This window comes from Chelmon rostratus, chromosome 5 (assembly GCF_017976325.1).
Source record: "Chelmon rostratus isolate fCheRos1 chromosome 5, fCheRos1.pri, whole genome shotgun sequence".
Taxonomy (NCBI): domain Eukaryota; kingdom Metazoa; phylum Chordata; class Actinopteri; order Chaetodontiformes; family Chaetodontidae; genus Chelmon; species Chelmon rostratus.
The window spans coordinates 1,394,666-1,422,654 of record NC_055662.1 but is presented as its reverse complement, the minus strand read 5'-3'; the positions used below and the strand labels follow the sequence as shown (position 1 = coordinate 1,422,654).

General features: G+C 41.1%; 1 protein-coding gene across 1 annotated transcript; it reads left to right on the top strand.

Annotated features, from left to right (window-relative positions):
- Positions 1 to 2: 2 nt before the first annotated feature.
- On the top strand, positions 3 to 27,987 carry pnpla7b (patatin-like phospholipase domain containing 7b). Its single transcript, XM_041936587.1, has 35 exons — positions 3 to 46; positions 931 to 974; positions 1,339 to 1,413; positions 1,729 to 1,816; positions 2,210 to 2,286; positions 3,689 to 3,783; positions 4,388 to 4,528; positions 4,743 to 4,902; positions 5,064 to 5,144; positions 5,503 to 5,631; positions 5,804 to 5,884; positions 9,064 to 9,184; positions 9,268 to 9,360; positions 10,015 to 10,097; positions 10,538 to 10,687; positions 11,032 to 11,109; positions 13,481 to 13,686; positions 13,780 to 13,911; positions 14,066 to 14,189; positions 14,320 to 14,509; positions 14,857 to 15,006; positions 17,095 to 17,158; positions 17,443 to 17,611; positions 18,598 to 18,780; positions 18,874 to 18,992; positions 19,992 to 20,148; positions 20,321 to 20,437; positions 20,892 to 20,961; positions 21,270 to 21,386; positions 22,442 to 22,590; positions 22,793 to 22,945; positions 23,040 to 23,156; positions 23,540 to 23,624; positions 24,843 to 24,973; positions 25,093 to 27,987. Exons 1-35 carry the CDS (start codon positions 40 to 42, stop codon positions 25,156 to 25,158), a joined length of 4,002 nt encoding a protein of 1,333 aa, XP_041792521.1. The 5' UTR covers positions 3 to 39; the 3' UTR covers positions 25,159 to 27,987.
- Positions 27,988 to 27,989: the final 2 nt, after the last annotated feature.

Genomic DNA, 27,989 nt, shown 5'->3' with positions numbered 1-27,989 from the left:
ACGTTCATTTAGCTCCATGTCCTGACAAAGTTCAAGTTTATGCAAAGTAAGTTAGCTAATTCAATTCAATGTGGCCTCTTTACGCACTGTTTCTCTTACTTGTGACAACTGTAGGTAAATATTAAACAATAAAAGCATGAGCACTTTTATATCATTGACACCATACTACATTAAACACTGTCAACCACCAATTTGAAGCTCCGTGCTGTCGCCAAACTCTTATTTTAAATCTGTCTTATCTGGCTTTCATTGCTCTCCGGCAAATATCCTCCCTTCGACGAAAATACAATACGACGTAATGATAAGACTTTTTAAATCTGGCACTTGATCCAGAGAGCGCTAACAAAAACATCTCTATTTCTGAATGGCGTTTGGCACCAAAAGACATGGTCAACATGGAGAGTCAACAAGCGAGAGGAGTGACTCTCATAGGTGTGCTTGGTTAACAAACTGAATGGCCAAGATCTTTCCCTGTTTCCACTGGAGGAGAGAGCTGTGTGTGTGTGTGTGTGTGTGTCTGTCTGTCTGTGTGTGTGTGTGTGTGTGTGGCTGTTTGTTGCTGGAGTGAAGCAGTGTGGAGGTGTCTGGTTACAAACCCTGAGCTTGTGACCTCTTTTTCTTGAGCCGAGTAGGTGAGCTGTAACCCAGATTTCTAACCTTTTGCTTTGTGACCCTGCATCGGTCAGGAAGGTGGAGCAAGGCACTAATGTTACAAGGGTCAAGGGTTGGATTCCTCGGCTATTAATACATGATCACCAGAGATTAATCACAATACATTCCCATGTCAGCAAGTCATCATCTTCCTAAGTTTAAATGCAAGGTTTCCCTGTATGTCAAGTGGTTATACTTAAACTTTTGGTAAATGTGCTGTTTGCAGTTGAAATTCTTTCATTTCACTTGTTTTCGTGTTGCATTGTCTTTTTTTAACAGGCATGGGAGACAGTGATGAAGAGGAGAGCTGCAGTATATACCCTGTATGTTGTTCCTCAGCACCATCCATTGCACTTAATGTCTGAAAATAAAGTTCCACATCCTTGTCTTTAGTGAGGCATTTAGGTACATGATTATGATGATGTAACAGTCATCATAACTCAGATATATGAAATTCATGACAACTGCAGTGCAGTTTCACCAGATTATTAAGCCTGTGGTGGGTTATAAAACAGATCGTCATTTTGCCCTCATGAAATGCTAAAGAAACTGAGACATAGTCATATTTTCAATTGAACGCTGCGGTCACGGTCTTTGTTCTGCTCTGATTGCTACGCCCTCTCACACAGCCTGTACCATGTCCAGTTGGTTCATTCCCTCGTGTGCTTTCTGTGCATGATGTTTCAGAGCCTGGTCCCACTCCGTAATGAGATCAAGGCCAGGATGCAGCAGTTTGTGGAAGAAAGGACGGAAGCTAACATGGTAACCTTCGATTTCTAACACCAAAGGTTTGACTGGGACATTGTTTGCAAATGGATTTCTTGGTTTCGATGAGTGGAATCGATATGTGTATTGAAGTGCACTGGAGCAAAGGATGTAGTGGGGACGCATGAATGGCATGTTTATGTTCCTGTCTTCTGACACACAACAACAATCTACCACAAACATACAGCATAACCACATGGAGGGGTAGAATAAATGAGAGGGTCTGATATTAAATACATGTAATTGTTGTTATTGAAGAACTGAATAGAGCTACTTTTAATGTTTGTAACATTTTATCAATTGTTCTTCCAGTGGACGGCCGTGCTGATTGGAGCTGTGACTGTTGTGTCAGTCGTTGGAGTTGTTGTGTTTCTTCTTTACAGAAGATACAAACTGTCAAGTCAGTACATTCTGCTGTGTTTCAGAGTACACTGTGTAAAGATGTGCAAAACATACCCAAATACACTGTTTATACATCACTAGGAGTTGGGTCACAGTGGTGGTTGTTACAATATTAGTTGTTTTTTTCATATGTCAGTGTTTCAGAGACAACATGAACAGTTGGACAGTTCATTCTAGCACGCGTTTTATGAGTTATGTGTGAACAGGTTATTGGTTTTTGAAAAAGTGCCTTTATCAATAATTTTGTAGTCATAGTACAGGTAGTTGATAATATATTTAAATACTGTATGTGTTTTTTAAGTGATCACATTTCATGCAAAAGTAAAATAAGTAATCGATGCATGACGTTTGTTATTATTCATAACAATTATTCTCATGTCTGGTGTTTCAGAGGAGGCTGGCGCTCCTCACTATCGCTTCAGGAAGAGAGACAAGGTGATGTTCTATGGCCGAAAGATTATGAGAAAGGTTGGTTCCCTCTTAAACATCCCACTCAGTGTTTGTTTTGTTCGTTTTTTTACAGCTAAAAATACACCGTCCACAATGTTTTATCCACACTGTGTTCAGTGCACGGCCCTGATGGTCTGCTGATCGTCAGTGTGTCTGGCTCTCTGTCAGGGGCACGGCTGCCTGGGCGGTCCACATCTCTGCCCTCACTTTTGAGTCACAGAGGTGAGCATCAGTTTTTGTGACAGACGATACTTAAATGACCTGGGTTCATCAAAAGTTGCCAGGTATTTAGTTTTCAGAAAAATGAATGCTCAGGTCTGTGACTCAAATGTAATGATAACAATACGTTGAGCTCAGGATGTTTTAGAGCACAGCACTCACAGGCAGCAGCAAAGTCTCTTTACACTGTGTTGTGCCTACAAGTTTAAGACTATATGCAAATACCATCACGTTCGTGCATTTTCTTATATTGTTAGTTCGTATTTTGTATTGTATTTTTGCCTCCTTACCTGAAAGCTGTTCTTATTTTGCATGCCCTTGTGTTTCCACCCTATGCTGGACTTAAGTGTGGACAAACCAACTGTTGCACACTGTCTTTTTGCACAACTGCACTACTGTGCTCACATTTAACCGCCATGTCTATCTTGTATAGCTTAGTTCTGTATTTTTATCTCACTATTTTTTCCTTATATTGTTAGTTTGTATCTATCTATCTATCTATCTATCTATCTATCTATCTATCTATCTATCTATCTATCTATCCATCTATCCATCCATCCATCCATCCATCCATCCATCCATCCATCCATCTATCTATCTATCTATCCATCCACACCGTTACTGCACAGACATGCTGCCCCCATCAAACAGCACTCCCTTTGCATTGATGGGCTTATTGTCATTAGAATTTGGCCCAGTGCATGTTGTTTTCATTGTATTTGGTATATGCTGGCATTTAAATTGTTTATTGTGATGAACCTGGTGTGATCAGTCAGTCTAACTGTACAAACTGTACAACTCTTGGCAATCTGCCTATTAGAGTTTGGTATTTCTCATGTGGAAGTGGAAATTTTGTTATTATATGGGTGCCAGAAGAAGAGCCACCAAAACATTACTTACATTCATTACATTCATTCTCTATGGATCATTAATATACATGACATTTTCTTGGAATTGTAGATTTTCCAAACTGCATTAATCATCCTCTTGGGACCAGTAGGATTCATGTCAATTTCATGGCATCCCAAAGCAAAGCTGGCCAGTTGTTGTCATGGCATCTTCCTCTGTTGGATGTGCTGGACAGATCGATGGGGAGACAGAGGCCACTGACTGACCAGCCCATGGCATTACCATCGTTAAGCCCTGTTTCTAAGAGGGCCCAAATACATGTAAATACATAACTGCACTTTTCCTGTTGCAGGTTCAGACGCTGTCCTCAGCCCCTGCCTCTAATTCAAATTTGGCTTCCCGGCAGAGAGTGAGAAAGAGGACCAAAGTCCTGTCGATCGCTCGCAAGTAAGTCCTTTTTTTTTAAACATTTGGTGTGGACAGAAGATAAGCTTGAGTGCTAAAAGTTAATTTTTCACTTTGGGAACAATTGTTAGACAAAATAATCTCAGGCTCCAGTAAGTGAACCTTGAGTTCAGATTATTTTGTCAAACAAGATAAGAGGTATTTTCAGATACCAGGGAACAGGAAAAAGGCATTATCAAAGCCAGCCACCACTGAATATTGAAGTAATTCTAAATACTTTTTCAGTAAAGTACAATATTTAAACACTTCAGCATTAACCTGAGCAGTCACTCAGATTTTCCATGAAAGCTAAGTTAAACAGACACACTGAAGGGAATATTTCTACTATAAAACATACAGAAAGTGTTAAATATTTGATTCGATGAAATGGTTTATTGCAGGCACCTTTTTCATGATGTGTTTTTAAGGAGAAAGAAGAAACTTGCTTGAGAGTGTTGAAAAAATAGGATGTGTAAAATGAGCTCAGAATTATGATCTGAGGCTTGTTTCAGGTTTGAGACTCGGACTCGTTCTGCCAATCAGAGTAACGAAGCGCATCTTTTCAGTATGAGGAACTTTTTTTTTTATGTGTGTGTGTTTGTATTAGGATCCTGCGCATCCGCAGGGAGCCCCCCACCCTGCAGCACAAGGAGCCTCCTCCCTGTCTGCTGGAGGCTGACCTCACTGAGTTTGATGTGCAGAATTCCCATCTGCCGTCTGAGGTGCTGTACATGCTGAAAAATGTCAGGTAAGTAACACTACGCAGTGCCATAGTAACATATAAAATGAATAATGAATAGTCAGTGTATTAAAATCTGTTTCTAGAGCTGAAAAATGAGTTACAGATACAGCAGGTGCTCTTCTTTGTTTAATTTCTGAGCGAGGAGCTACTCAAGCCGTGTTTTCTGCCCCCAGTAATCATCGTTAGTCATATATTATAACCACACGTGTGTTGTAACCAGGGTGCTGGGCCACTTCGAGAAGCCTGTTTTCTTGGAGCTGTGTCGTCACATGGTGCTGATCCAGCTGCACCAAGGAGAGGGACTCTTTCAACCGGGTGACACCGACGACAGCATTTACGTCGTTCAAGATGGCCACCTGGAGCTGTGCATCCACGAGAGCGTAAGCCCGCAGCGTGACCACGGCGCCCACTGCTTCACAGAGTATTTCACGCTCAGCGATGGATTGGAACTTGCTTTCTTTGCTGTTTTGCTTATAATGATGATCAGTGAGAAAAATGCTCTGCTGTCATGTTGAGGCTTGTTTGTGTTTTCTTACTTCAGGATGGTACAGATGCTGTGGTGAAGGAAGTTTTACCAGGAGACAGTGTTCACAGTTTGCTCAGTATCCTTGACATCATCACTGTACGTCTTCATCGTCATGCGTTACACCTGCATTTAAAATGTAGCTGTTATATTGCACATAACATAAAACATACAACCAGATCAACTCGAATTTTGTTCATTACATAAAGCCGAGTTTCTAGTATGACATGAACAGTTCTCTCATTTTAGAAGTGTTGCACTGGAACAGTGACCTATATTCTGTACTAATTCAGTATCTTATCATATTGTGCTTCACTAGTAGCATACATTAGCCGTTCCTCACTTCTTTACTCATGTCCACATTTAGTTCATCTTGTAGTACAGTTTCACTCTGTCAGAGGTTTTTACTCTACCTAACGTCCTTCTTTGTCCACACACTGTATTGTCTGTATTTCAGGGTTATCCAGCACCTTACAAAACAGTGTCTGCAAGAGCTGCAGTTCCCTCCACCGTCCTGCGTCTTCCAGCTGCAGCCTTCCAGTCAGTCTTTGAGAAATATCCTGAAACTCTGGTCCGTGTCATCCAAGTATGTGCGCTGAAAGAGAAGTATTTGATTCATCAAGTGAACTAGAGGCATCGCAAATGCCTCGTTAGCCCGTGCATAGCATGCAAAGCACAGACGGCTTCAGAGTATGTATCCATTCCCCTTTTTTTGTACTGACTGTGCAGTTTGTATTTTTCTGTGTTGTCCTCTGTAGATAATCATGGTGCGTCTCCAGAGAGTCACTTTCCTTGCCTTGCACAACTACCTTGGCCTGACCACTGAGCTCTTCAACCCGGTACCGTTTGCTTATTGTTGTTCTCCAGCCTGTGGTTTGACTGATATGGGTTGTGCAGACATGTTTTAGATTGTATTACCTCACTTTTCACTTGTTTATTATTGGAATTTTTGACCTCACACTTATTTCCCTGTTGTTTTATTCTCATTCTGCTCTGCTTCATTCTGTTCTCTGACGCCATCTCCAAGTAGAGGCCTTCCTAAGAGCGCGAGTAGTGTTAAACAACAGGTCATGTACATACAAGACATCAAGACAATGAGCAGATTCTGCACAGGTGTACTACAAACCACACCAGATGAACGTAAAAACTGTCAGATGCCATAACTAAAGAGAGAGAATAGATAGAGAGCAATGCAATTTATTCAGTCAAAATTCATCTGCAACGCATCCCATGTCCCAAATGTGGGAACTTATTCTGGAAAATGCAAAGATTCAGACCACATTCAGGATGGCAAATGCAGGATTTTTAACTCAATCTTTGCATGAAAAGATATCAGTCAACTACTGAGCAAATCAGATCACCACTGTGTATCTACAAGCACTAAAAACAACTCCAGGGGACATGCCTAGAAGGAGGAGGAGTTGTAGATATACTTTTTATATTATTTTATGCATCAACAAGATGTGTCAAGTGTTGTTTTATAATGCTTGTATTGTATCCAAGTTTAAAATGATAGCATCATGACAATATTACCAGGAGGCCAAACCAACCTCCCAGGCAAAAGATGGAGAGAACGCAGCAGTTAGGGATACAGTTCTGAAAAACAAAAAGAAAATCTGCTTTTCTTGTTTTTTGTCAAAGATTTGGTGAAACTTGGCCACCTGCTGACTGGAACCCTCAACCTCTGAATCCCCAAAGAACAGAGAAATCCTGTGCATACAGTAGAAATCACAGCAAGATGTTGGATATCACTGCAGGCTTACTGTTAGACCGATCTGAACACCATTTGAAACACTTGTCTGTGTCACTTTTGGTAGCATACATTGGCGTACAAAAGTTTGGGCACCCCTGGTCAAAATGTCGTAATTACATTACAAAGTGAGGAAACAGCTACCTGACAATGCTTTGCTATCTTCTTGTAGCCTTCTCCTGCTCTGTGGCCATCAGTTATAGTGCTAGGCAGCTGCGTAGAGGAGCCCATGGCTGCTGATTGTTGGGACAAGGTTTGAGGAGTCAGAGTGTCTACAAAGCTTTGCATCACTTGGCCTTTCGTAACACAGATTGTGAACCAGCCATAGCACTATCAGGCTGGTTAAGATCAGAGACCCTGGTAAAAGCTCTGTGAGAACTCAAATTATTTTGTATGGTGCTCTTTTCTTTTTTTTCACTCTGATAGTATAAAACAAAAATAATGCACCAGCATTTTTTAAAATGTAAAAGAGAAAGTTTCTTCTTTAACTTCCTGCGTTTTAGAGATCAGCCTGGTTTCTCCTCACTTAACTATTCACAGTAACAGATATTTTGACCAGTGGTGGTCAAACGTTTGTATGCCACTGTATGAGTTAAGACTTGTGGAGATACAGATATTGTTTGATTTTGCTTATTTTGACCAATATAGAGTGATGGACTTAGGAATTGGCCACAGGTTGAAGCGGGTCAAATTTATCACAATTTAGTGGATGTGCTGAAAACATTTCAGCTGTGTAGGACATATGGGGGAATTGTTTTTTTAAAATATAGAATGTGAAATATGAATCAGCCATTATTAGATTTTATGCATCGACAAAGTTCCTACATCAAGGCTTCACAAAGTCTGAACCTCGGTCCAGATGCGGACCGAACAGCAAGTCAATCCGTACCCTGCCCATACCGTCAACTGCTGGCCCGCAGGTCACATCCAGCTCGCCACATTCCCATCCAGACGCAAGATATTAATGAATTCAGAAAATGCTCACATGTAATGTTACTCATCAGTTGAAAAGTTTCAGTCTGTCCAGAGAGTGTTGGTCATCAGCTTGCCACTCCCTCGCAACAAGCCAAAAAGTCTGTAGTAGTGGGTAGTTCACCCACTCTATGATTAGTCATAGAGACTCACAAAGTATTGTCATTGGCCAACTGTTGTATTGAGTCCCAGAGGAGGAGTTTTTTATTGGTATAAGGATTCAGTCATTGGTAGTTGAACTGAGGGTTGCATTGAGCACTGACTTCCTCCTTGGTGAAGGTCTAAGAGCTTTTTCTGCTTCGGTATCTAGTTATTATGGATTTTCCATGGTTTTCGGGAGTCTGTTCGCACTGATAGACATCCATTTTATAAGAAGGTGAACAAACAATAATGCATAAAATACAGCATAAAATTTGCTATCAGCTCCTACATCACAGATACAGGATGTGTCTTCTTTTCTGTAGTTCTCAGGAACTAGCATAAATGTAGCTGTAAGATTTTGTCTGACTCAGAAATAAATATGGACTAGCTGTCTGAGCCTCGTCTGCCTCAGTTTCGCGTTGGCCAATCACAAGCGATGTGATGTTGATTAACTGATTAAATGTTATTTCGTTAACATCAGTGGATCCGGACCTCTGACCTCGAATAAAAATCAAATGCAGACCTTTGAGTAATACGTTTCAGAGTCCCTGTCTGAAATCATACATTTTGAAATTCAAATTTCATGAATCCATGTAGCCAATAACGAGATTACTTTTTGTGCTTGTGGAGCCCCCTCCTGGCACAATATCCCAAGACTGCGTAGTGAAACTTTGACCTGGCATCCGAACACATGCACTAAGTTTAGAAGAGGCAGCAAGCGCGAACAGACCGTCAGCAGATTCTCGGCTCAATTTCTGTGCTCTCGATTACCGTTTTGGGGGGTTTTGTGTTTCCTTGCAGTTATTTATACTCATTTGAGAGAGGTGTCCTTACTCCCCGTCTAATTAATGTGATTCAAGGTACAGATAATCTTTGGGACCACTTGAGCCAATGAAGGCGTTCGTATCTGTATCGTCATTTTCATTTATGTATACCTTTATAGAATTTCATGTAAACGTGGCATTCACATTAGAATATCGCGTATATGTGATAAATAAACATCACAGTTCCATCCATCATGTCACAGATGGACCACACAGAATTTAGTTTTATTCATTCAACCTTAACTCATATTGTATTAAGCTAGAGAAGATTGTAGAGTTGTTTTTAAATGAAGATGTTTTTATTAAATATTGATTTATGTGTGTGTTACAGGAGAGCCAAGCCATCTCCTTGGTGTCGGTGGCCCATGTTTTGGGTGAGGCTTATCCACACAAAGGCCTCCGAAGGCAGCCTTCCCATCCTGATGATCTGGGCTCCAAAAAAGCTGATGCAGGTCAGAAACAACAGCATTCTTTCAGCTTTTCAAGCTGCAGTAATGTGTGTGTAGACATTTCTGACTAAAGATATCTATTTCAGATTGCAGAGTTTCAGAAAAGTCCGGCCTCTCTGACACGCCCACATTCAAATACAAGAAATCTCGCTCTCTCTCCACCCCAATGGCTCTTACAGGTGCAGTATACTCATATGCAGGGCCATTTGTAAACAAAAGCATTTTATACGGTCAGTTCTGTAGTGCCTTTCTTGTCTCACTAGGACTGTCTGAATAGAACTAAAAAAACTATGTGAAGTTTTAAATAGAGGGCCCGGGAACATGTACAGAAGTAGGCAGCACATTTAAAACAAACATTTAGAAACTGTGCATTATGTTTGCCTTTAAATTTGTATCAGTTCCACATGGCTAATTATGAGTATTGTGGCAGGTTACCAATAAAAACGTGTTACTAATGTTCTCTTACACAAGGTTTGCTATGAGAGACTGATGCTTATCCAAGGATTAGGAGCACTTACAGTGACAAAATCCAAAACAAATTGCCAAACCTGATTAAAAAATCTAAAATAATAACCAGAAAACTTAGAATTAAGTGTGTTAGCAAGAAAAAGCTCCCAAAAATATCAAAATGTGTTTTGAAATGCTGCTGCAGTGAAAAACGAGCATTAACGGCATCACGAGGCCTCTAAACTATAACAACTACTGTAGCCTCTAAGGCACATTAGCAAAGGGAGATGCTTGTCCACCTGGCCATAATAACTGAGGGTCAATGAGAGTTGTTGCTGGGACTAAGGTGATCAATATGATAACTGTCAACTTTTTGCATCTTGCAGGTGAAATGTCAGTTGACCTCAACAGAGTATATGAACGGGCTACCCTTGCCAAGGAAGAGACGATGCCTCACAGTCCTATGAAGGTTTGACAGTTTCACAGAAATAAAGACAGGTTCATTTTAGGTTAGCGCTGAACTAAGAGCTATGTTTCCATGGTAACAATCAATGACATGCACCAGTGGGGTTGGGGTTAAATTTGTTGCTCAAGGAAAATCTAGCAGTATCTGTGACAGCTCTTTGTTTTCCTGCCATGGATTTAGTTGGTTTTAAGGATTAGAACTGGCAGGTATTCATCTGACTGATTGATTGATTGATTGACATTTTTATTAGACTTAGCCTAATTAAAATAATAATTTGAGTAGCAACTAAGTCATACTATAGCAGAACAGGGATCATTTTTAGTGCACTGTATAGGCATAAAGAAGGTATTTTGACTTAGAATGAGCTTTAGTTTGTGGTTTAGTGTCTTTCTAAAGGGCACTAAGTTTCCTTCACAGTTTTCTGTGTCTCTGTGTCTCCTCAGTCTATTCTAAAGAAGAATGTGACGATGCAGCACACTCCATCTGCTGTTTACCACTATAGTGATGCTGGAGAAGGAAATGTTCACCATAATAAGGTTAATGCCATTTTCCAAGCTGCCAAAAAGGATCTGCTACAGGTCATCCAAATACAGGTAGTGTTCATATTACGTCTACTGCTTCATTTTATTTGTCTGTTGTTAAACACACAAAATTCAATGGTTTCAAATATTTAATCCTAATTCTTATTTTACAAGTGAAAAAATGCCTTATTGTTGAAGATTTAGAACAAAGTGGGAACATTGCTTTTCAAGACATGATTGCAGTTTAAAGATAATGTTTATTGCCCCCACAAACAGAACTCCAACTGTAACAGTGAAATACTGATCTGAATGAATTATGGATCCATGTTTGGTGAGGCAGCTACTACTGGATGCCTTAGACAGACTAGTAAAAAGACGTTTCTCAGTGTCTTTAAAATATCATTTCATGTTATCAGGACCCGAGTCTGCTGGAGGGGAGGGTGAATCTTCACCAGGTCAAAGCCGGCTCTATTGTGGCCCACCAGGGAGACCAGGTCAGTCTGTTAGGCCAACACTCACTTCTTCACGTGTTGATCTGTGTGGAACACAGGTTATTAAAGCACACAATGCACGTGTATCTTTCAGCAAACAATGACAAGGTTTGCCATGAATCATCTAATGCCATAAAGACATTAAATGCTAATGCTATCACTGCTGAGATAAGGGCAAAGCAAGATACAGTCCATGATGCACAACACACCCACTTCACGAGAAACCAATAACCAGATGGCACTGAGAATACAGCCACCTGATATTCAGCAGGAGGGAGTGAAACTGGAAAACAACATAGAACATATTGCTGTGAGAAACACAGACATTTGTTCTGCACTGTAACAGTCCAGCAGAGAGCAGAGCAGAAGAAAACAGCTCTGCATGCAGAGGCATGAGGGAGAGGCCCAGTGATCAACAGCTCCCTAAAGGAAGCAAATGCTAATCAAAATCACCACAGAATGAAGAGTTTCGCTCAACAACAGAAGGGCAATAAGACCTGCAAATGTAGAAGTTTTACCATATAACCAAACCCGCGTGCACCTGTTGGGTGTGTTTGATTTGTGTCATCTAGTGTGCTTGCTGGGTGGTGCATTAAATCAGGGATTTATTAAGGTAGGTACAACTTTTTTAACTACGCTGAAGTGAGTAAAATAGTGAGTTATTACGCCATCAACCAGCAAGAGATCCACGCAGTCTGCACGTTTGCCTACGACTGCCTGCACAAACAACCAAGCTGTGCATCTTCCAAAGAAGTCTGCTGGAAGACTTCAGCTGGGAGACATAACGTGTAGCCCGTTGCCCAGCAACCATACATCATGTCAGGGAAAGCCACCATGAAACCTGTTGTGAAGAGGTTCCCTGCTGCAACACACACTGCTGTGTGTTACAACCATGAAAGTCTCCAACAATGGCCAACGCAGCTCAAAGTCGATGAAACCATCTTACTTCCTGCTCATGATCGGGTTGATGTTGAAATAGTAGTTTGAACCGTTAAAGTTCAGCATAGATATCGTAGTATTTGTTATACCCACCCATAGATAATCATTTCCTCTTTCACCATTACCCATTGTATAATTTACTTTATCATCCACAGTTCCATATTGCTGGTTTTGTTCCACTTTGACCATTAGAGTATGAATATCAGTCATTTCATTTATCCCTGGTTACTAGATGGTAGATTAATAAATTCTCATTTAGACCTAATTGGTTTCCTGTGTTTCTTTGCTGTAGAGAAGGAGATCAATTTAATCGAGAAGTCACGACTTCTGATTGACTGACTGATTAAGTGGATTCATTGTCTTCATTTGGTTATTCATTTTCCTCTTCTGAGGTGCTGCCCCAAACGAGTGCAGAACAAATAAATGAAAATGTCTCTATATAGAAAGGAATGAAAGGCCAGGAGGCATTAAAAGATAATTAGAACAGTAGAGAAGTAGAGTAAGTTCTCTTTCGTATCAACTTCTAACATTTTTTGACTCAATGTACCTTAATGTCATGTGACCTGCCACTTTAGTACCCATTAAGAACAGTTATTACTGGGACTGCTACAGACAAATGCAGATGAACATTTAATATCCTGGAACTATTATAGACGCTTCCACTGATTATCCATGTAGCACTTTGGCCACAATATAGCACATTGGCTGCACACTGCCCAGCCATATACCACGTTTTGACCTATCTTCTTTATTCTTATATATGGAGTTGATTTGCATCTCCAGAGGGAAAAGGTCTCCACTTTGATATCGCAACTTCAGTGTTCAATCCTGCCTCAAGAGAAGCAACATGGTGGAAATACTACTTATTTTTCCCCGCCTTTGTTGGCACATTGCTGTTTTTGTTGGTACATAACCACCACCTGTACATCAGTGGAATAGTGTGTCATTGGCAGGAACGTGCCTTGCATCAGCCAGTTGCACGTGCATGTGGGTCCTCTGGGGCCTGTGCTGCTAGTGGTCAGAAACTCCACAGAAAAAAAGTGAAGTAAATAACTGCTGATCACATTAATGCTGGTTACAGAGAGAGAGAGTATAGCAAGGGTCTTTCGTAGTGTTTTAAGGTGCCACTGATCAGGTCAGTGGACAGGAGCAGTCGTTTGGTCTGAAGTTTGAACATTTGGAATAACTCTACAGGAGGCACCATGTGCTATTCTTTTCCCCACTTCTTCTCTTTTAGGAGTAAAGCATTTTCGTTTTTGCAGAGGAGAAATTCATATAGTCCTCTTGCCTATATTATATTGAAGTAACTGCAATAAAAAAATCACCCTTTTCCTGAGCTCCATGAAGCTATTTTAGACTAACTGATGTGTATTCTTCATCCAGACCATGTTTTTCATTGTCTGCACCTCCTGTTTGTCTTCTTCATCACTCACAGGATGTGAGCGTGGCGTTTGTCATCTCTGGGCTGCTCCATGTTTACCAGCGTATGATAGACCGTGAGGAGGATACCCTGCTGTTTGTGACCCACCCAGGGGAGATGGTGGGTCACCTTGCTGTCCTCACAGGGGAGCCCCTCATCTTCACGGTCCGAGCTCACAGAGACTGCACCTTCCTATCCATATCCAAGGCCCACTTCTACGAGTAGGATCAAACTCACACGCAAAACACTCATCATTTGGTTTCCTCCCATCACACTACTAGGATGCAACCAACCCTGTGTTTTCAACTTTGCAGGATAATGCGTGAGGAGCCCAGGGTGGTGTTGAACGTGGCTCACACTGTGGTGAAGAGGGTGTCACCATTTGTGAGACAGATTGACTTTGCTCTGGACTGGATGGCTCTGGAGGCTGGCCGTGCTGTCTATAGGTATCTAAAACAATTAATGCCTCACTAATAGAAACAGTAATGAAATTTACTTTAAAAAAACCTTTTTACTCCATGGAAACATTTGTTTATCTGCCTCATATGATTCACATCCAAAGGAAAATGTTGGATTTTGTCGTTTTTTGATTGTTGTCAGACAGGGAGAAAAGTCAGATAGCACCTTCATCGTCCTCAGTGGCCGATTGCGCTCTGTCATTGCAAAGGATGATGGGAAGAAGGAGCTGGCTGGAGAGTATGGCCGCGGGGACCTAATTGGCGTGGTGAGTGGTCAGAATCTGGTTTAGAAAAAAAATTTAATCTCAAGACATGATCTGAAGACAGGCTGCTCAGGGAAGCACATTTCGAGGCACCACAAATTGCTGTACAGCACCTGTCTCGTGGATCGTCCAGGTTGAAGCCCTTACCCACATGAACCGAGCCACCACCGTCCATGCTGTCAGGGACTCGGAGCTGGCCAAGCTACCTGAAGGAGCTCTGAACTCCATCAAGAGGAGGTATCCTCAGGTTGTCACCAGACTCATTCATCTGCTGGGACAGAAGATACTGGGCAACATGCAGCAGGTCAACGGACCTCTGGCTGGTAATCGCATACCATTTTTGTTAGTGTGCGTCAGGATGTGACTGAATTTATGAATGTACTGCCAATAATAGCAACATCCCTAGTTATCACGTTGCTTTTATCAAGTTGTTTTTTGAAATATTACCTGACTGAGTAATGACATGTATCAGCTATCGTGAAAAACATGTGCGTTGTAATTCAGTATGAAATATGACAGCCTTGTCATCCGCAAGACAAGGCATAAAAACAGTAAATACATACACTAAACAGTATTTTATATTTCATATAGCTGTACTGTATAGAAAATTTAACAAATGTTCTGTTCTGTCTAAACTATCCAACAAGAAAAACACTCCTCTGCCCTGCAGCTCGTAGTCTGGCTCTGCACACCCCCACCAGTAAGTGGGATGCTGGTAATCCAGCCTCCAACCTGTCCACTGTGGCCATCCTGCCTGTGTCTGAAGAGGTTCCCCTCACTGCCTTCACCCTGGAGCTGCAGCATGCACTCAGTAGCATCGGTACACACACACACACACACACACACACACACACACAGGCCCAAAGTGCTTTATCTACATTTATAGGTTGTCTGAAGAGCCATGTGTCACAGAGATATTGTGTCTTGGAACAGCATCTCGGACAATATTAGGCATTAGTCATTTTCTACTACTGCTGGATTTTCATGGAAGCTTTTCTTTCTATAACTAACCCCAGTGAGCAGAATGGATCAGTTTGGGTATTTAATCTGACTAGAGGTCAAGTCAGTAAGGATTTGTAATTAACAACACCTACCGTAGGTTTATGTGTAGAGCCTTTAAGGAGAGTAAGGAGTGCAGTCCACGACTCAAATCCCTTTCTTTTGAGTAAGTATATAGATGTAAAGAAAATTCTAGTGGAACGCCATTTTTATTTTATTATTCTTCATTTTTTGTCAAGTATGTTCTATTGAAAATGAATATCAAAATGTTATATATAAATATCACAACAGAGCCAACATAAATTAACACACATTCACAAGATACTTGCCCAGTACATAGTTTATACCAGTAAAGGTTGTGCTGGAAAATAATAATTAGAAAAGGTGAACAGTATTGGTGGACAGTCCCTCACATCAGGAGTGTCTGCTGTGGGTTGTTTCTCAGGAGACAGATGAGGAACAGCCAGATCTTATTAAATTGTGACTCTCTATTCTTCAGAGATAACCTTATTTTTTCAAAGTGAAGAGTATTGGTCAGTTCATTGAGCCACTGTACACAGATGGGAACTTCCTTCTTCCACCAGAATCTCAAAATTAGTTTTTTGTTTTTTTTTTTAGCTCTAATCAAACCACATGAGAGAAGCTGATGCTGTGCTCCTCTGCTTTCCTGCATTGATCACATTGTGAGGGGAAAAAGTTTCTGGAACTGGCATCAATCTGTTTAAGGCTCTCTTCCCAGGTCTCAGCAGGGATCTGTGTCCCCAGCTCATTTCCCCATACAGTTTTGACTGCCCTTTTTCAGAATTAACGTTATGACAGCCTTGTTAAGCATTTGAGGGCCTGAGAGAACACATTAAACATGTAAGGTGTGGGTGTGAGCACATCAGAGCCTGGCCTCCTCACCTTTAGTTTTAATCGATTAAGTGCTGAAACGATCTGATTGTACTGGAGCCTCAACTGAAAAGTTTGTTTCGATTTATCCAGGAAGGTGTGGCAGGCATTCTCCTTATCTCACTGATGAATTTGTTCTTCTAGCTCTAAAGGTTTAGATTGATCTTATTTCGACTCCTATAATAGGAGATTATACAACACTTCAAAGAAGCTTTTAGAGCCTCCCACAGCAGACCTGGAGAGGTCTCTGGGGTATTGTTGGCTGCAAAAATATTTTCATTTGCTTGTGCAGATCTTCAGGAAATTAGTTTGGGATCATTAAAGATTTGAGGGTCCATTCTCCACAGCAGGCGAGAGGAGGGCAGATCAATTAAATTGAGCACGAATGTAAGGTATCTGTGATCAGTGATCAATATATCACTGTATTTAGGTTTATGAATACGGGGAAGTAATTTAGTCTACCAAAAAGTAGTTGATGTGGGTATAAACATTACATACATGTGAGTGAAAGGAATAATCTCATTCTGTCAGGTGGAAAAATCTCCACACATCAGAATTGTTGAAGTTGACGTAATCCCTCGAGTGTGAGGCCTGTGTTTTAGAGGAGCTGTCCTGATGGGGGGCTAGAATGCAGTGTAAACCTGCTCCAGTAGTAAGATTGGTTTGAGATATATCTGTTACCAGGCTCAACACCTTTCTAAAGAAAGCCAGATGGTCAAAATTAGGACCATATATATTAACCAAGGTTATAGGAACGGAGTGGATTTCCCCAGAAACAGTTTAGATAGCGATCCTCCACATCAGTTTTTGTTGATGTCTAAATGGAATTAAAATGGGTACGCTGGATTTCTAACTCCACACTACTAACTGCTTGTCAAAAGGTCATTTGCAGACACAGCTATCCCCTTTCTGGGGCAAGGACTATCTGCTCTGGGATCTGCACCACGATGCATTGTACTCCACTTTCATTCACAGCAATTTCACAGGTCCTCCTTGGTTTGATTTCTGTTTTCTGAAGGCCCCACTCTGCTCCTGACCAGTGACATCATCAAACAGCGACTCGGCTCTGCTGCTCTGGACAGGTAGACATTTGATAAAGTGATCAACTGTAAATGTGTAAGTTATTCAGATTTTTTGAAGTCTTACGAAGCATTGCTGGTAAGACTGCTGTAGCTTTGTGGTGTTTGGTTCTTTCTGAAAACAAGACATTCATTGAGACGTCACGTTTGACAGCAACACAGCTGTTTCTTAATTTTAAGAGTCAGATACCTCATGAGAAACAGACATGATTTGTTCAATAACCTACAGTGAACAGTTGTATACAGACAGTAACAGGTGACTGATATATGTACCTCATTTTTTTTAGCGTGCATGAGTACCGTCTGTCCAGCTGGCTCGGGCAGCAGGAGGACATCCATCGCATTGTCCTCTACCAGTCTGACTCTGGCCTCACACCTTGGACCCAGCGCTGCATCCGCCAGGCTGACTGCATCATCATTGTGGGACTCGGTGAGCAGGAGCCCACTGTGGGTGAGGTCAGTGTGAATACACTCACACCGTGTCAGCTGCTGTAGCTTTTTGTAGCAGAAAGCACACAGGATGTTATCATTTAGAATGACAAGCCAGATACCAGCTTTGTTTTTTATGAATTTCAACAAATTGAGTTCAGTGAAGAATGTGACTTAAAGCTGTGCTAGCACACACTGGCCTGAATCCCATAGTGGGACTGGAGCAGGGACGAGTGTCTACACCCAAACAATCCCATATATTCAAACTATTCTCTTAAATCAAATCACAAATGAGTGAAAGCAAATGAACTATACACCAAAAACAAATTTCTCAATAGGAATCAACTGGTGCAAAGATTGAAAAAGACAAATGAATCAGAATTTTATGTTATTTAAAGCATTGGGCATGCTTTAATGCTTATTGTTACTTATTGGTAACAAATCTAATTAGTGTATATGAATAAGTTTTCATTCTAAGTAACTTATCAATTAAGGCTAATCAATATCAGAGGCCATTGATGCACATCAAAACAAGGCTTATGTAGGCTGTGAATATGGGGCAGAATGCCTGGGACATTACTGTGTGCTGTGTTATTAAGATGAGGAAAAATATTCCAGGTGTTCAAATTTTCTCTGCATTCTAGATAAAAAACACATGCATATGTGGGAAAGAAGGAAAGAAATTCAAATATGGGTAGGGGGAGTGAATAGGACACATACCCCTACATTAAAATGACTATCAAAGCATGATAAAGCTGACAGGTTCAGAGCTGTGGTTGGGCAGCGAGGCTCTAGCAGTTTTGTCAGCAGTGTCTTTGTTGAATGATCTTAGTTAATCTATACAAACTGGCAGATGCTGTAGGTAAGTAGGCCAACCTGTGCAATGCAGCTGTCTCTGTAACATTTGAATGTAAGCCACACCATCACATTATTTATAACCTTTTGTCTGAAATGGATCTGCATAATGAGCTGAGTGGAAGCTACCTGCTTCTTCTTCTCTTCTCCACCTGTAGTTGGAGCGGATGTTGGAGGGCAGTGCAGTTCGTGCTCAGAAGCAGCTGGTGTTGCTTCACAGAGAGGATGGCACACCACCCAAAGGGACGGCCGAGTGGCTGAACATGCGGAGCTGGATCTCCAGACACCATCACCTGTCCTGCCCCCGCAGAGTGTTCTCCAAGAGGAGTTTACCTAAGCTGGTACTGCCCACCAACCCACAGAGTCATCTATGGGCAACTCTGGCGCAGTTAGCTAATGCGTTGTTTCTGATTGTGTGTGTTTGTGTGTGTCAGAGGGAGTTGTACCAGCGCGTGTTTGAAAAGTGTCCAGACCGTCATTCCGATTTCTCGCGTCTGGCCAGGATCCTGACAGGAAACAGCATCGCCCTTGTGCTGGGTGGAGGGGGCGCCAGGTATGGTAGCTTTATATACAAACACATACACCTCCATGTGTTAGCTATATTTTTGTCATCAGCAAACTGCACATAGAAAGTGATCGTTCACCAGTCGGAGTGTGTTAATTGTTTATAGGATATGAAATGAAAGTAAGTAATGCGTGAAGAGATCTGATGTTGTTGACTGTAGTTTCTGTGGACTGAGAAGCCGCTTACTGCAGATTGTTTGTCACTTTTTTGTTGTCATTCCAGTACTTCCTTGCACTATAGCACATATTTATGGTGTCACAAAAGGACATGATAACGACATAGTATGTAATCATTTTGCGAGGTTGTGGTGCTAACAGACTAACATGGCTGCATCTTTACAATTGCTGCTTTTAATTTTGTAGTATATTTTGCAACAAAAAGTTTGATGAAACATGTTCTTGGTTTTTTGTTTTTGTTTTTTTTTTGGTATTTGCATTACATGGAACATCAGTCCAATGACAATAAAGCTGAGCATTAGAATGATAAGAGTAAATACTAAAATGGAATGTATTGATCCCCATGCTGGCACTACAGATGTATTGATGCAGAACAGCAAACAGCTGATAACCAGCAAACCATGTCAATTCCAGCGAGCAGATGTATTCTGATTGCTTCTTTCTTTTTCTCACTGTTCTGGCTTGTCTTGGAGCTCTGGCAAGGTAGGGACTGTGTTCCTCTCAGCTATGACCTGAGATGATTACAGCACATCTAATGCTTTTATATAGGTCACATTCTTATGAACTGATTTCCTCTGGGCCTCCATTATTTGTGTGTATTTGCGTGGTTAGTGCCACTTATCTGTGCACCTGTGGCTCAGCAAACACCTTCACTTTATATAAATTTACTGGAGATTTTGCCACATTAAAGTACAGGATATCTCAAAGTAATAAAAAAAAAAGTCACATGCAGTAATCTCATCACACACAGAACCTTTAATATCCTTTTGCTTTGTTGGAGTTTTGTTGATGGAGTACCGTCTCTTTTCAGAGGTTGCTCTCAGGTCGGCATCCTGCGGGCCCTCAATGAGTCGGGGATCCCTGTCGACATGGTGGGCGGCACCTCTATCGGCTCCTTCATGGCAGCGTTGTATGCTGAGGAGAAGAGCAACAGTCGAATGAGGGTCCGGGCTCGTGAGTGGGCCATGGTGTGTTGACCTTAAACTGAAGATAGGAGAGCACTGATGAACGAAAACATTTTTCACTGAATTAGAAAAAGTTTGGTCTTGTTATGATAATATCTGCTTTCATACTTTCGGTGTTCATTCCTTACCTGTCTACACATACTGTTTTACTTCCCTTTGCCACTTCCTTTCTCAGGATATGACCTCTTACTTTAAGAAGATCTTGGATCTGACCTACCCTGTCACCTCCATGTTTTCTGGAGCTTCCTTTAACTCCAGCATAAGCTCCGTCTTCAAGGGCAAACAGATCGAGGTAAGGTTAGGGGTTTCTTTAAAGCAAGTCTATGAAAAGATAAAGAATAAGAGCTAAGCAGTCAGGCAGAAGGAACTGTTGGCCTCACACCTTGTGTTAGCCAAATTTAAGAGTAGATTGGTATTGTTCCAAATCCTTAACAAGGAAAATGTGATCAGCTTTCTAATTAGTCTGCTCTGCTGTGCATGTATTTAATGTAACACCATGAAGCACCATTTGAATTCAGGTGCTACAGCCGAAAATGAGCTTTATTTCACATCCACGGTGAGCTCTCCGTTTTAATGTGAGGTGCCATGTTCTTAGTTTGTTCTGTGAGAATATTTGATTCAGACACGAATAACTAGCATCAAATACAGATGCTTTGTTTGTTACAAAGAAACAGTACTTGTGAGATTGTGTCTGTCAATGATGATGATCTGATACTTAATCATACGTTCCACCTTGTCTTTGCTAGGACCTGTGGCTGCCGTACTTCAACATTACAACAGATATTACGGCTTCCTGCATGAGAGTCCACACTGATGGTCAGTGCAACTTTGATCGCCTCTTCTTCTTTCTATTCATAGTTTAAAAACATCAGAAAAGACTTGCTACCTTTTTACTGAAATTGCGGACATAAATGAATGGAATGGTTACTTTGAGGGTGGAGAAACATGTTAGCAACCTAAATTAGCAACATATCTGTGATTTTTGTTAATTAACCAAAATATTAACACTGCTATGGTTTCTTAATATCTTGGACGTGGTTATGTAATGTAAAGCATGTTCTAATACTGCTTGAAGTCTCTCTGTTTGTCAGCCTGTTGACCACCCCCATGTCTCTCCTCTTCAGGCTCATTGTGGCGGTACGTTCGGGCCAGTATGTCACTGTCTGGTTACTTGCCACCACTCTGTGATCCCAAAGATGGACACTTACTCATGGACGGAGGATACATCAACAACCTGCCTGGTGAGAGACACTGCTAGTGAGGGTGGTAGTCGGGAGGAAATCTGAGGGGAAATGAGGGGGGACCAACCCCTTCTTAGCAAAATGACCAAAATACATCGCCCTTGCTCATCAGCCATCCCCCTCTCCATCCCATAGTAGCAGAGAGAGTGCAGAAGGGTTGTTTAGTGGAATATATTAGTCTAGTCTGCCTGACTCATTGATCCCGTAATATGAGGTATTTCATTCAGTAACATCTGTGTTACTGAAAATACACGCCCTCTGGACCCTTTCCCAGCCACTAGCTGCCTCGTGCTGTATGAACACTGTGACGTTACACCAAAGTCTTCAGCTGAAATGGGTTGCAGCAGTTATCCAGAAGATCCAGGGTGCTGTTCTTTTAGTACAATCAGTGCTGAAGTTCAGTTACCCCAGACTGCACCACACAAGTACAAAGACAAAAAAGTTCCATGTTATTTTCTACATGCATGTGGTGGTAGGCACTCAGACACTGAAGGGCCTAAACTGAACCATAAATTCAAATGCTATTAATATTATGGGGAAAAAACAAGTTTAACATGCTTATCCTCTACAACACTTTCTGAAACATCTTCAGTCCAACCGACGCGGACTCAAGTGACATCACTTGAAGACTCACAGTCTCTCAGCGTCCTCTGGAGATACGAAAGGCTTTACACAACTGTTTCTACATATGTAGTAGTCCCCCCCAGCACCTGGAAACAGACTTTGATATATTCCCCTTTACTTTTGAACATAAAATATTCATGTCTAAACAGGCAACAGCCAAAGTTAATGTTTAGAACAATAAAATCTCTAGTTATTATTTATCAATAAAAAACCTCAGCTAATCGGCCTGTGTGAGTGTTGTGTGATCCATTTGATTGACAGGTAACAAAGCAAACGAACCCCAAAAATACATAAATCCCTCATGTGAAATAACCAAAAGTGAAATGACCAATGTCAAACCTCATCTGTCATGATAAGAAGTCGATTGAGAAAAAGGTTATCTGGGCCCTTAAGAGCTAGATCAAATGTGCTTTTCTCATTTTGGCATCTAGCCGATGTGGCTCGCTCTATGGGGGCCAAGGTTGTGATTGCAATTGATGTTGGAAGTCAGGATGAAACCAACCTGACCAACTATGGCGACTCCTTGAATGGCTGGTGGCTACTATGGAAACGATTCAACCCTCTGGCTGAGAAAGTCAAGGTAAACTTTCATATCAGATGGTCTCTTGTTATTCTTTGCCCAAACTTATACAGAAATGTATGGTTAAGTCGGAAAATGTAAAGAATATCACCTGCTGAACTTATTGTAGAGATAAAAAGGCTAGCTTGGATAAAATAGAATTGTAAAATCTTGGGATATTGAATACACAACCCTGTTAAAGTCAACTAACTTCACCTTCCAGGTCCTGAACATGGCAGAGATCCAAACCCGGCTTGCTTATGTCTGCTGTGTGCGGCAGCTGGAACTGGTCAAAGACAGTGAGTACTGTGAGTACATCCGGCCACCCATCGACCACTACGGCACGCTAGAATTCGGCAAGTTTGATGAGATCGCTGTGAGTTCCCCTCTGTTCCTCAACGCTTTTCCCCATGTGCCTTCCATCACCTGTGTATGAATGTCATTCGAACCCTCCTTCACTGTGGCTATAGGAGATGGGATACCAGCATGGAAAGACATTGTTCGACGTGTGGCAGCGCAGTGGCGTAGTGGACAGCATGCTTAAAGACAGGCATCAGGAGGAGTTCCACAAGACCAAAACTGGCCATGTGAGTGCAAGCTACAGACATTACTACTGACCTGGGGGAGAGTTTAAAGCCATGATCATGTTATTTTGTTTGGTTTTTTATGCTTCAGACCAGTGTGAATTTTTGTTGATTCTATTCAGAATGTGAGAAAATATCACAATAGTTAGCCAGAAGGTTAGAAGACTAGGCCAGAGCTTTATACCATAATTGATGAATTGAATGGTTTGTCTGCCAGACTCACAGACTGCACAGATATGGAAACAGGGCTCGTATTACATCATTTCTTGGTATGGTTTTATTGATGTCCGTTCAAAATGTATAATCTCTAACCCTGCACTCTGTAATGAGGATAAACTGAACTAGAAGCTGAACTTCATCAGAATGGTGTGGTTTGTGTCTTTCAGGTGGTCACCTGTCCCAATGCCTCCTTCACTGACCTGGCAGAGATAGTGTCAAGAATCGAACCAGTCAAGAATGCCTTCATCAGTGGTTAGTTATCAGTAAAATACTGATGTATACATGGAATATATACATAGAAAAACAGTCTTAATGTAAAGCTTGCTTTTGATTTGGCATGAATCTTCTAACATCACTAACAAAAGTACAGGAGCCATGAGCTGTGACGCTTCTTTGAAATGTGATGGTTTAGTCTGTAAACAGGTTAACTAAATGCTATCTGAAGTTTAAGTATAAAGTTTGATATTTTTTTGGTTTGTTTATTTCATCAACAAAAGGCTTAAAGAAGGTTTCCACACATCCTTGAAAATCTGAAAACAGTTGAGCATCTGAGAGGCCAAGTTCTGTTCAGGATCACATGAATGTTCAGACGGAGTGTTTGGAGCAGGCTGCCCTCAGTCAGGCTGTGGAAACACTGTGAACACAGCCCCAGGTCAGGTCACAGGGTCACACATACAGGCTGGATGACATTATAACTGAAGTGGCTCAAACTACATTATCCTTCAGATGTACGTAGTCACCACTGGCTGCTAACTGTGCTTCTTTTTATCAGGTTTATAAAATAACGGTGCTTTCTTCCCAACTTGCTTAACTTCACGTGCTTGCCTTCTTCTGTTGCTTGCAGAGGTTTGAAGATAGCGACCCTAGTGTCAGATGTGTGTTGGGTGTAGAGAGAGGTGGATGATGATGAATGGAAAGCTGGAGGCAAAAACAATGAATGGCAGCTCACCTTTATGTGAGTCAAGCACCTGCTAAATACTGGCCAACAGGACATTTGAGTCTTTACATTTAGGGATGTAAGGTTCAGTGGCAATGGTTGATATTATTCATATGAAAAAAGAGAATTGGGTTATGAATGAATGATAATGAGACATTTTATTTACAAAGCACTCGCCCAGCGTAGCAGAAAGAGCTTTCCAAAAGAAACCAAATACAATACAGTGACAATACTTTGAAAGATATAACAACAGTATTAAAACACAGCATTAACACAAGGCAAGAAATATGAAAAAGCAACAGTCATTACATTAAACCGTCTAAAGGTTATGCCTGTACTGCTCTTCTAAATCAGACTTCCACAGAGAATTACAGATTGGTGTGTATGTGATCCCTGTACGTCATACCAGCACGGTCATCACTGAAAATGGCCTGGAAAATTATTTGATATCTGCGTGCAAAGCTACACAATTCTTATTCAAATATTTATTTAAAAATGATTTAAAACTATGTGTCCTCATGTTGTGTCCTCAGAGGAACTGTCTGATGAATACCAGACAGACTACGATGAGGAGGCGGTGGAAAGTGCCCTGTCTGACTTTGAAGCTGTCACCCCCGGCAGTGAATACACTGAGGGAGAGGAGACAGCAGACACAGCTGAAACAGTATGTACAAACCAAAATCATCATCCTCACTGTTCACCTTTTTCTGACCACCGCGCACGCAATCATCCCAAAATATATAGAAGACAGTGGTGACTGATCACTATTTTTCTTTTTCACAGGATGAGGAAATTCAAATCAGAGTTCGACAGCGACTGAAGAATGCCCCACACAGTCCCAGACCGTGACATCCATCAAAGCTGTGACAGGGCTGCTGACCCGGTCCACAGCACACAAATGTCAGTGCAGTATGTCTGGCAACCTCTGAGAAATTCACTGAGTTTACAAACGCGTGGCTGACTCTTATCCAATGAGCAGTCACTGAGCATGCTCGGTGGCTTGCTCAAAAACATAACCCTAGCCCTAAAACATGTGAGCAGAAAACTGTTGATGGATACAGTGACTTCTTGTTAGGCTCAAACATTCCAGCTAATAGAGGTAGATTTAATGGAGGGAACAGTCGCAGTGTGTCTCACTGTTTCAGGCATTGTGTTCAGTAACAGCCAGGAGCCCCCCTCCATGTGGAAGTCCTCAGACGTCATACATCTGGGACATGTGTATTCCACACAGGGAAAATCTACAAATTCTGTCTGTTCTCTTCGAGAAGCCAGGGAATAACAAAGAATTTCACAAATGTGATCATTTGTGGGAATGCAGTGGTTTTTTCACTGAACGTATGGACGTCTCTCTGTCATAGCTCTGGAAAAACAGACAATATATGGAACAGCACAGCCATGAAAGCCTTGAAAATCTGGAAAAGATTAGTTTCTTCATACAAGCACATCACACACAACTTAAAAATCTTTTGACATATTATTTCATAATATGCAGAACCGCTTTTTGGGAAAGTTCTATTCATAACTGGTCAGATTCATAAAGCACTATACTGCAACATTTCACTTGACAGTACAAGCACAGTGCAGAAAGTTCAGAGCCCTCAGTGCGATGCTGACATTATTAATGCTATTCATTACACGCCTGTGCTTTTCCCATGACACATCAAAATATCTGCTGTGAAAGAGGTCTGTTTGTAAGCACAAACTCAACACTGGACGGACCTGCAACCAGAAAAATGTGACTTTTTTTTTACATTATCACACACACCACATTTTACTGTGGCTTTCAGTCACTGCACATACGTTTTGGTGTTGATGATTGTTTTGCTAAACTTCATTGGACTTTCAGTGTCTTCACAGACCAAGCCACCTCATTAGTCCTTTTGGTTGTTGTTATGAGTGATGTCAGTAAAGTAATGGCTGAGAGCATGTTTGTCACCACAAATCTAAATTTTATATACATATATGCCACTTCACCGTTTTCAAGTTGTCCATCCGTCCCATTCTCGTGAGCACAGTATCTCATTACATCTGGCACAAACATCTACTTGGGCTCAGGCTGAATTGATTAGATTTTGGTGGTCAAGGGTAACTCTGACCACACACAACACATATTTGGCCATAACGCAAGAATTCATACGCTAATTATGATAAAATTTCACACAAATGTCTCAGGATAAAGTGATGAAGTGAAGAGGTGAAGGCAACTTCACTGTGTCATCATAAAGTTCTGCAAAAACACTTCTCTGGCCATTATTCAACACCATAACTCAGGAACAGAAGGAGAGATTGGGTCCATATTTCACATTTGGTCAGATACTGAATTGATGACACTAATCTTGGGTGCCCTCATCGCGGATTGCATCAGGCCCACAAGAGCTTCCCATCCAGCTCACACAATATGATTGAATTCAGAAAATGTATATATCTAACGTTACTAACCATCAGTGCCAGTCCGTCCTAAGAGTGATCATCCATTATCTTGCCAATCCCTGGCAACAAGCCAAAAAATCAGTAATTCATAGTTCACCTGTTCCTGCAGAGACTCGATTAGATGCAAGAGGTGTCACGTGGGTTTGTTTTTCTTGGTCAACTGTTGTATTGAGTCACAAACTGAGTGTTTTTGTTTGCTTCCTGAAGAGGAGTTCTTGTTGAGATCAGGACTCATTCATTGGTCGCTGCACTGTGGGTTTTGTGTTGAGCACTGACTTCCTCCTTGGTGGAGGTCTGAGAGCATTTTCTAGTTTAGTATGGATTTTCCATGTTTTTAGGAGTCTGTTCACACTGATATAGACTGATAAAAATAACACTATTTTTTACTGTTAAGTAAAAATATTTAACAATAATAGGCTAATTAGAATGAAGCAAATGTAATTTTATAAATTCAAAAGTCTGGCCCCCAGAGTGCCTGCTTAGAAAAACTCTAGTTGAGGACCCCTGCCAACTTGTGAACAGGCTACAATACAAAATGAAGTATGTTTTCTATTATGAAGTACATTTTCTATTGATGAATAAATAGTTAGTGACACTGAATATACAGTGTAACTGGAGATCATTCACAGCGATCCTGTCCCCAGATAAATGTGGTTTTAGTTTAATCGTTGACGATAACGATCGTTGTCAAGTTCACACACTAACGTTAAGCCAGAGAGTTTGCTATCTATTTTGCTAGTTTTTAAAGTCATGCTGTATCATAGAGTATGATCACTATTATAAGTGTGATTATAACTACCTAACATTGGTACAATACTAACATTTGCACCTGCCAATTAATGCAACATTATGCCTTTTATAGCTGCCTTTTGTCCTTTTGAATCACTATGGTTACAGGGCCCATGTGACTACAGGGATTCATAGTTTGAAGTTGCTGTACTGGGACTGAAGGGATGTGCCATGTTTTTCGTGTTGGTTGATGCTGATGTTAATGATTTTGTGTATTAGGGAGTAGTTACCACTATGTTAAAATATGTTTTGTGAGACGTTGCCTTTGAAAAACTGAAATCCTTATTTTCAGCTTGCTGTGACTTATTATCTATTAAACAGTTGATGTGAGTAATATAGAATGATTAACAATATTTAATTAATATTTAGTGAACAAACTGGTGGTTAATTGTAACATGTGCTGCTGTGAAAATTTTGGAAATACTGAAAGAAAAAGTCCAGATAAAGTTTTCTATGAAATC

What these genes read in the sequence shown, in the direction of transcription:
- pnpla7b (XM_041936587.1), top strand. An exon ending in AAAGGACGGAAGCTAACATG is followed by an intron (nt 1,414 to 1,728) that starts GTAACCTTCGAT and finishes TTGTTCTTCCAG; the next exon opens with TGGACGGCCGTGCTGATTGG. An exon ending in CTGGGTGGAGGGGGCGCCAG is followed by an intron (nt 18,993 to 19,991) that starts GTATGGTAGCTT and finishes GTCTCTTTTCAG; the next exon opens with AGGTTGCTCTCAGGTCGGCA.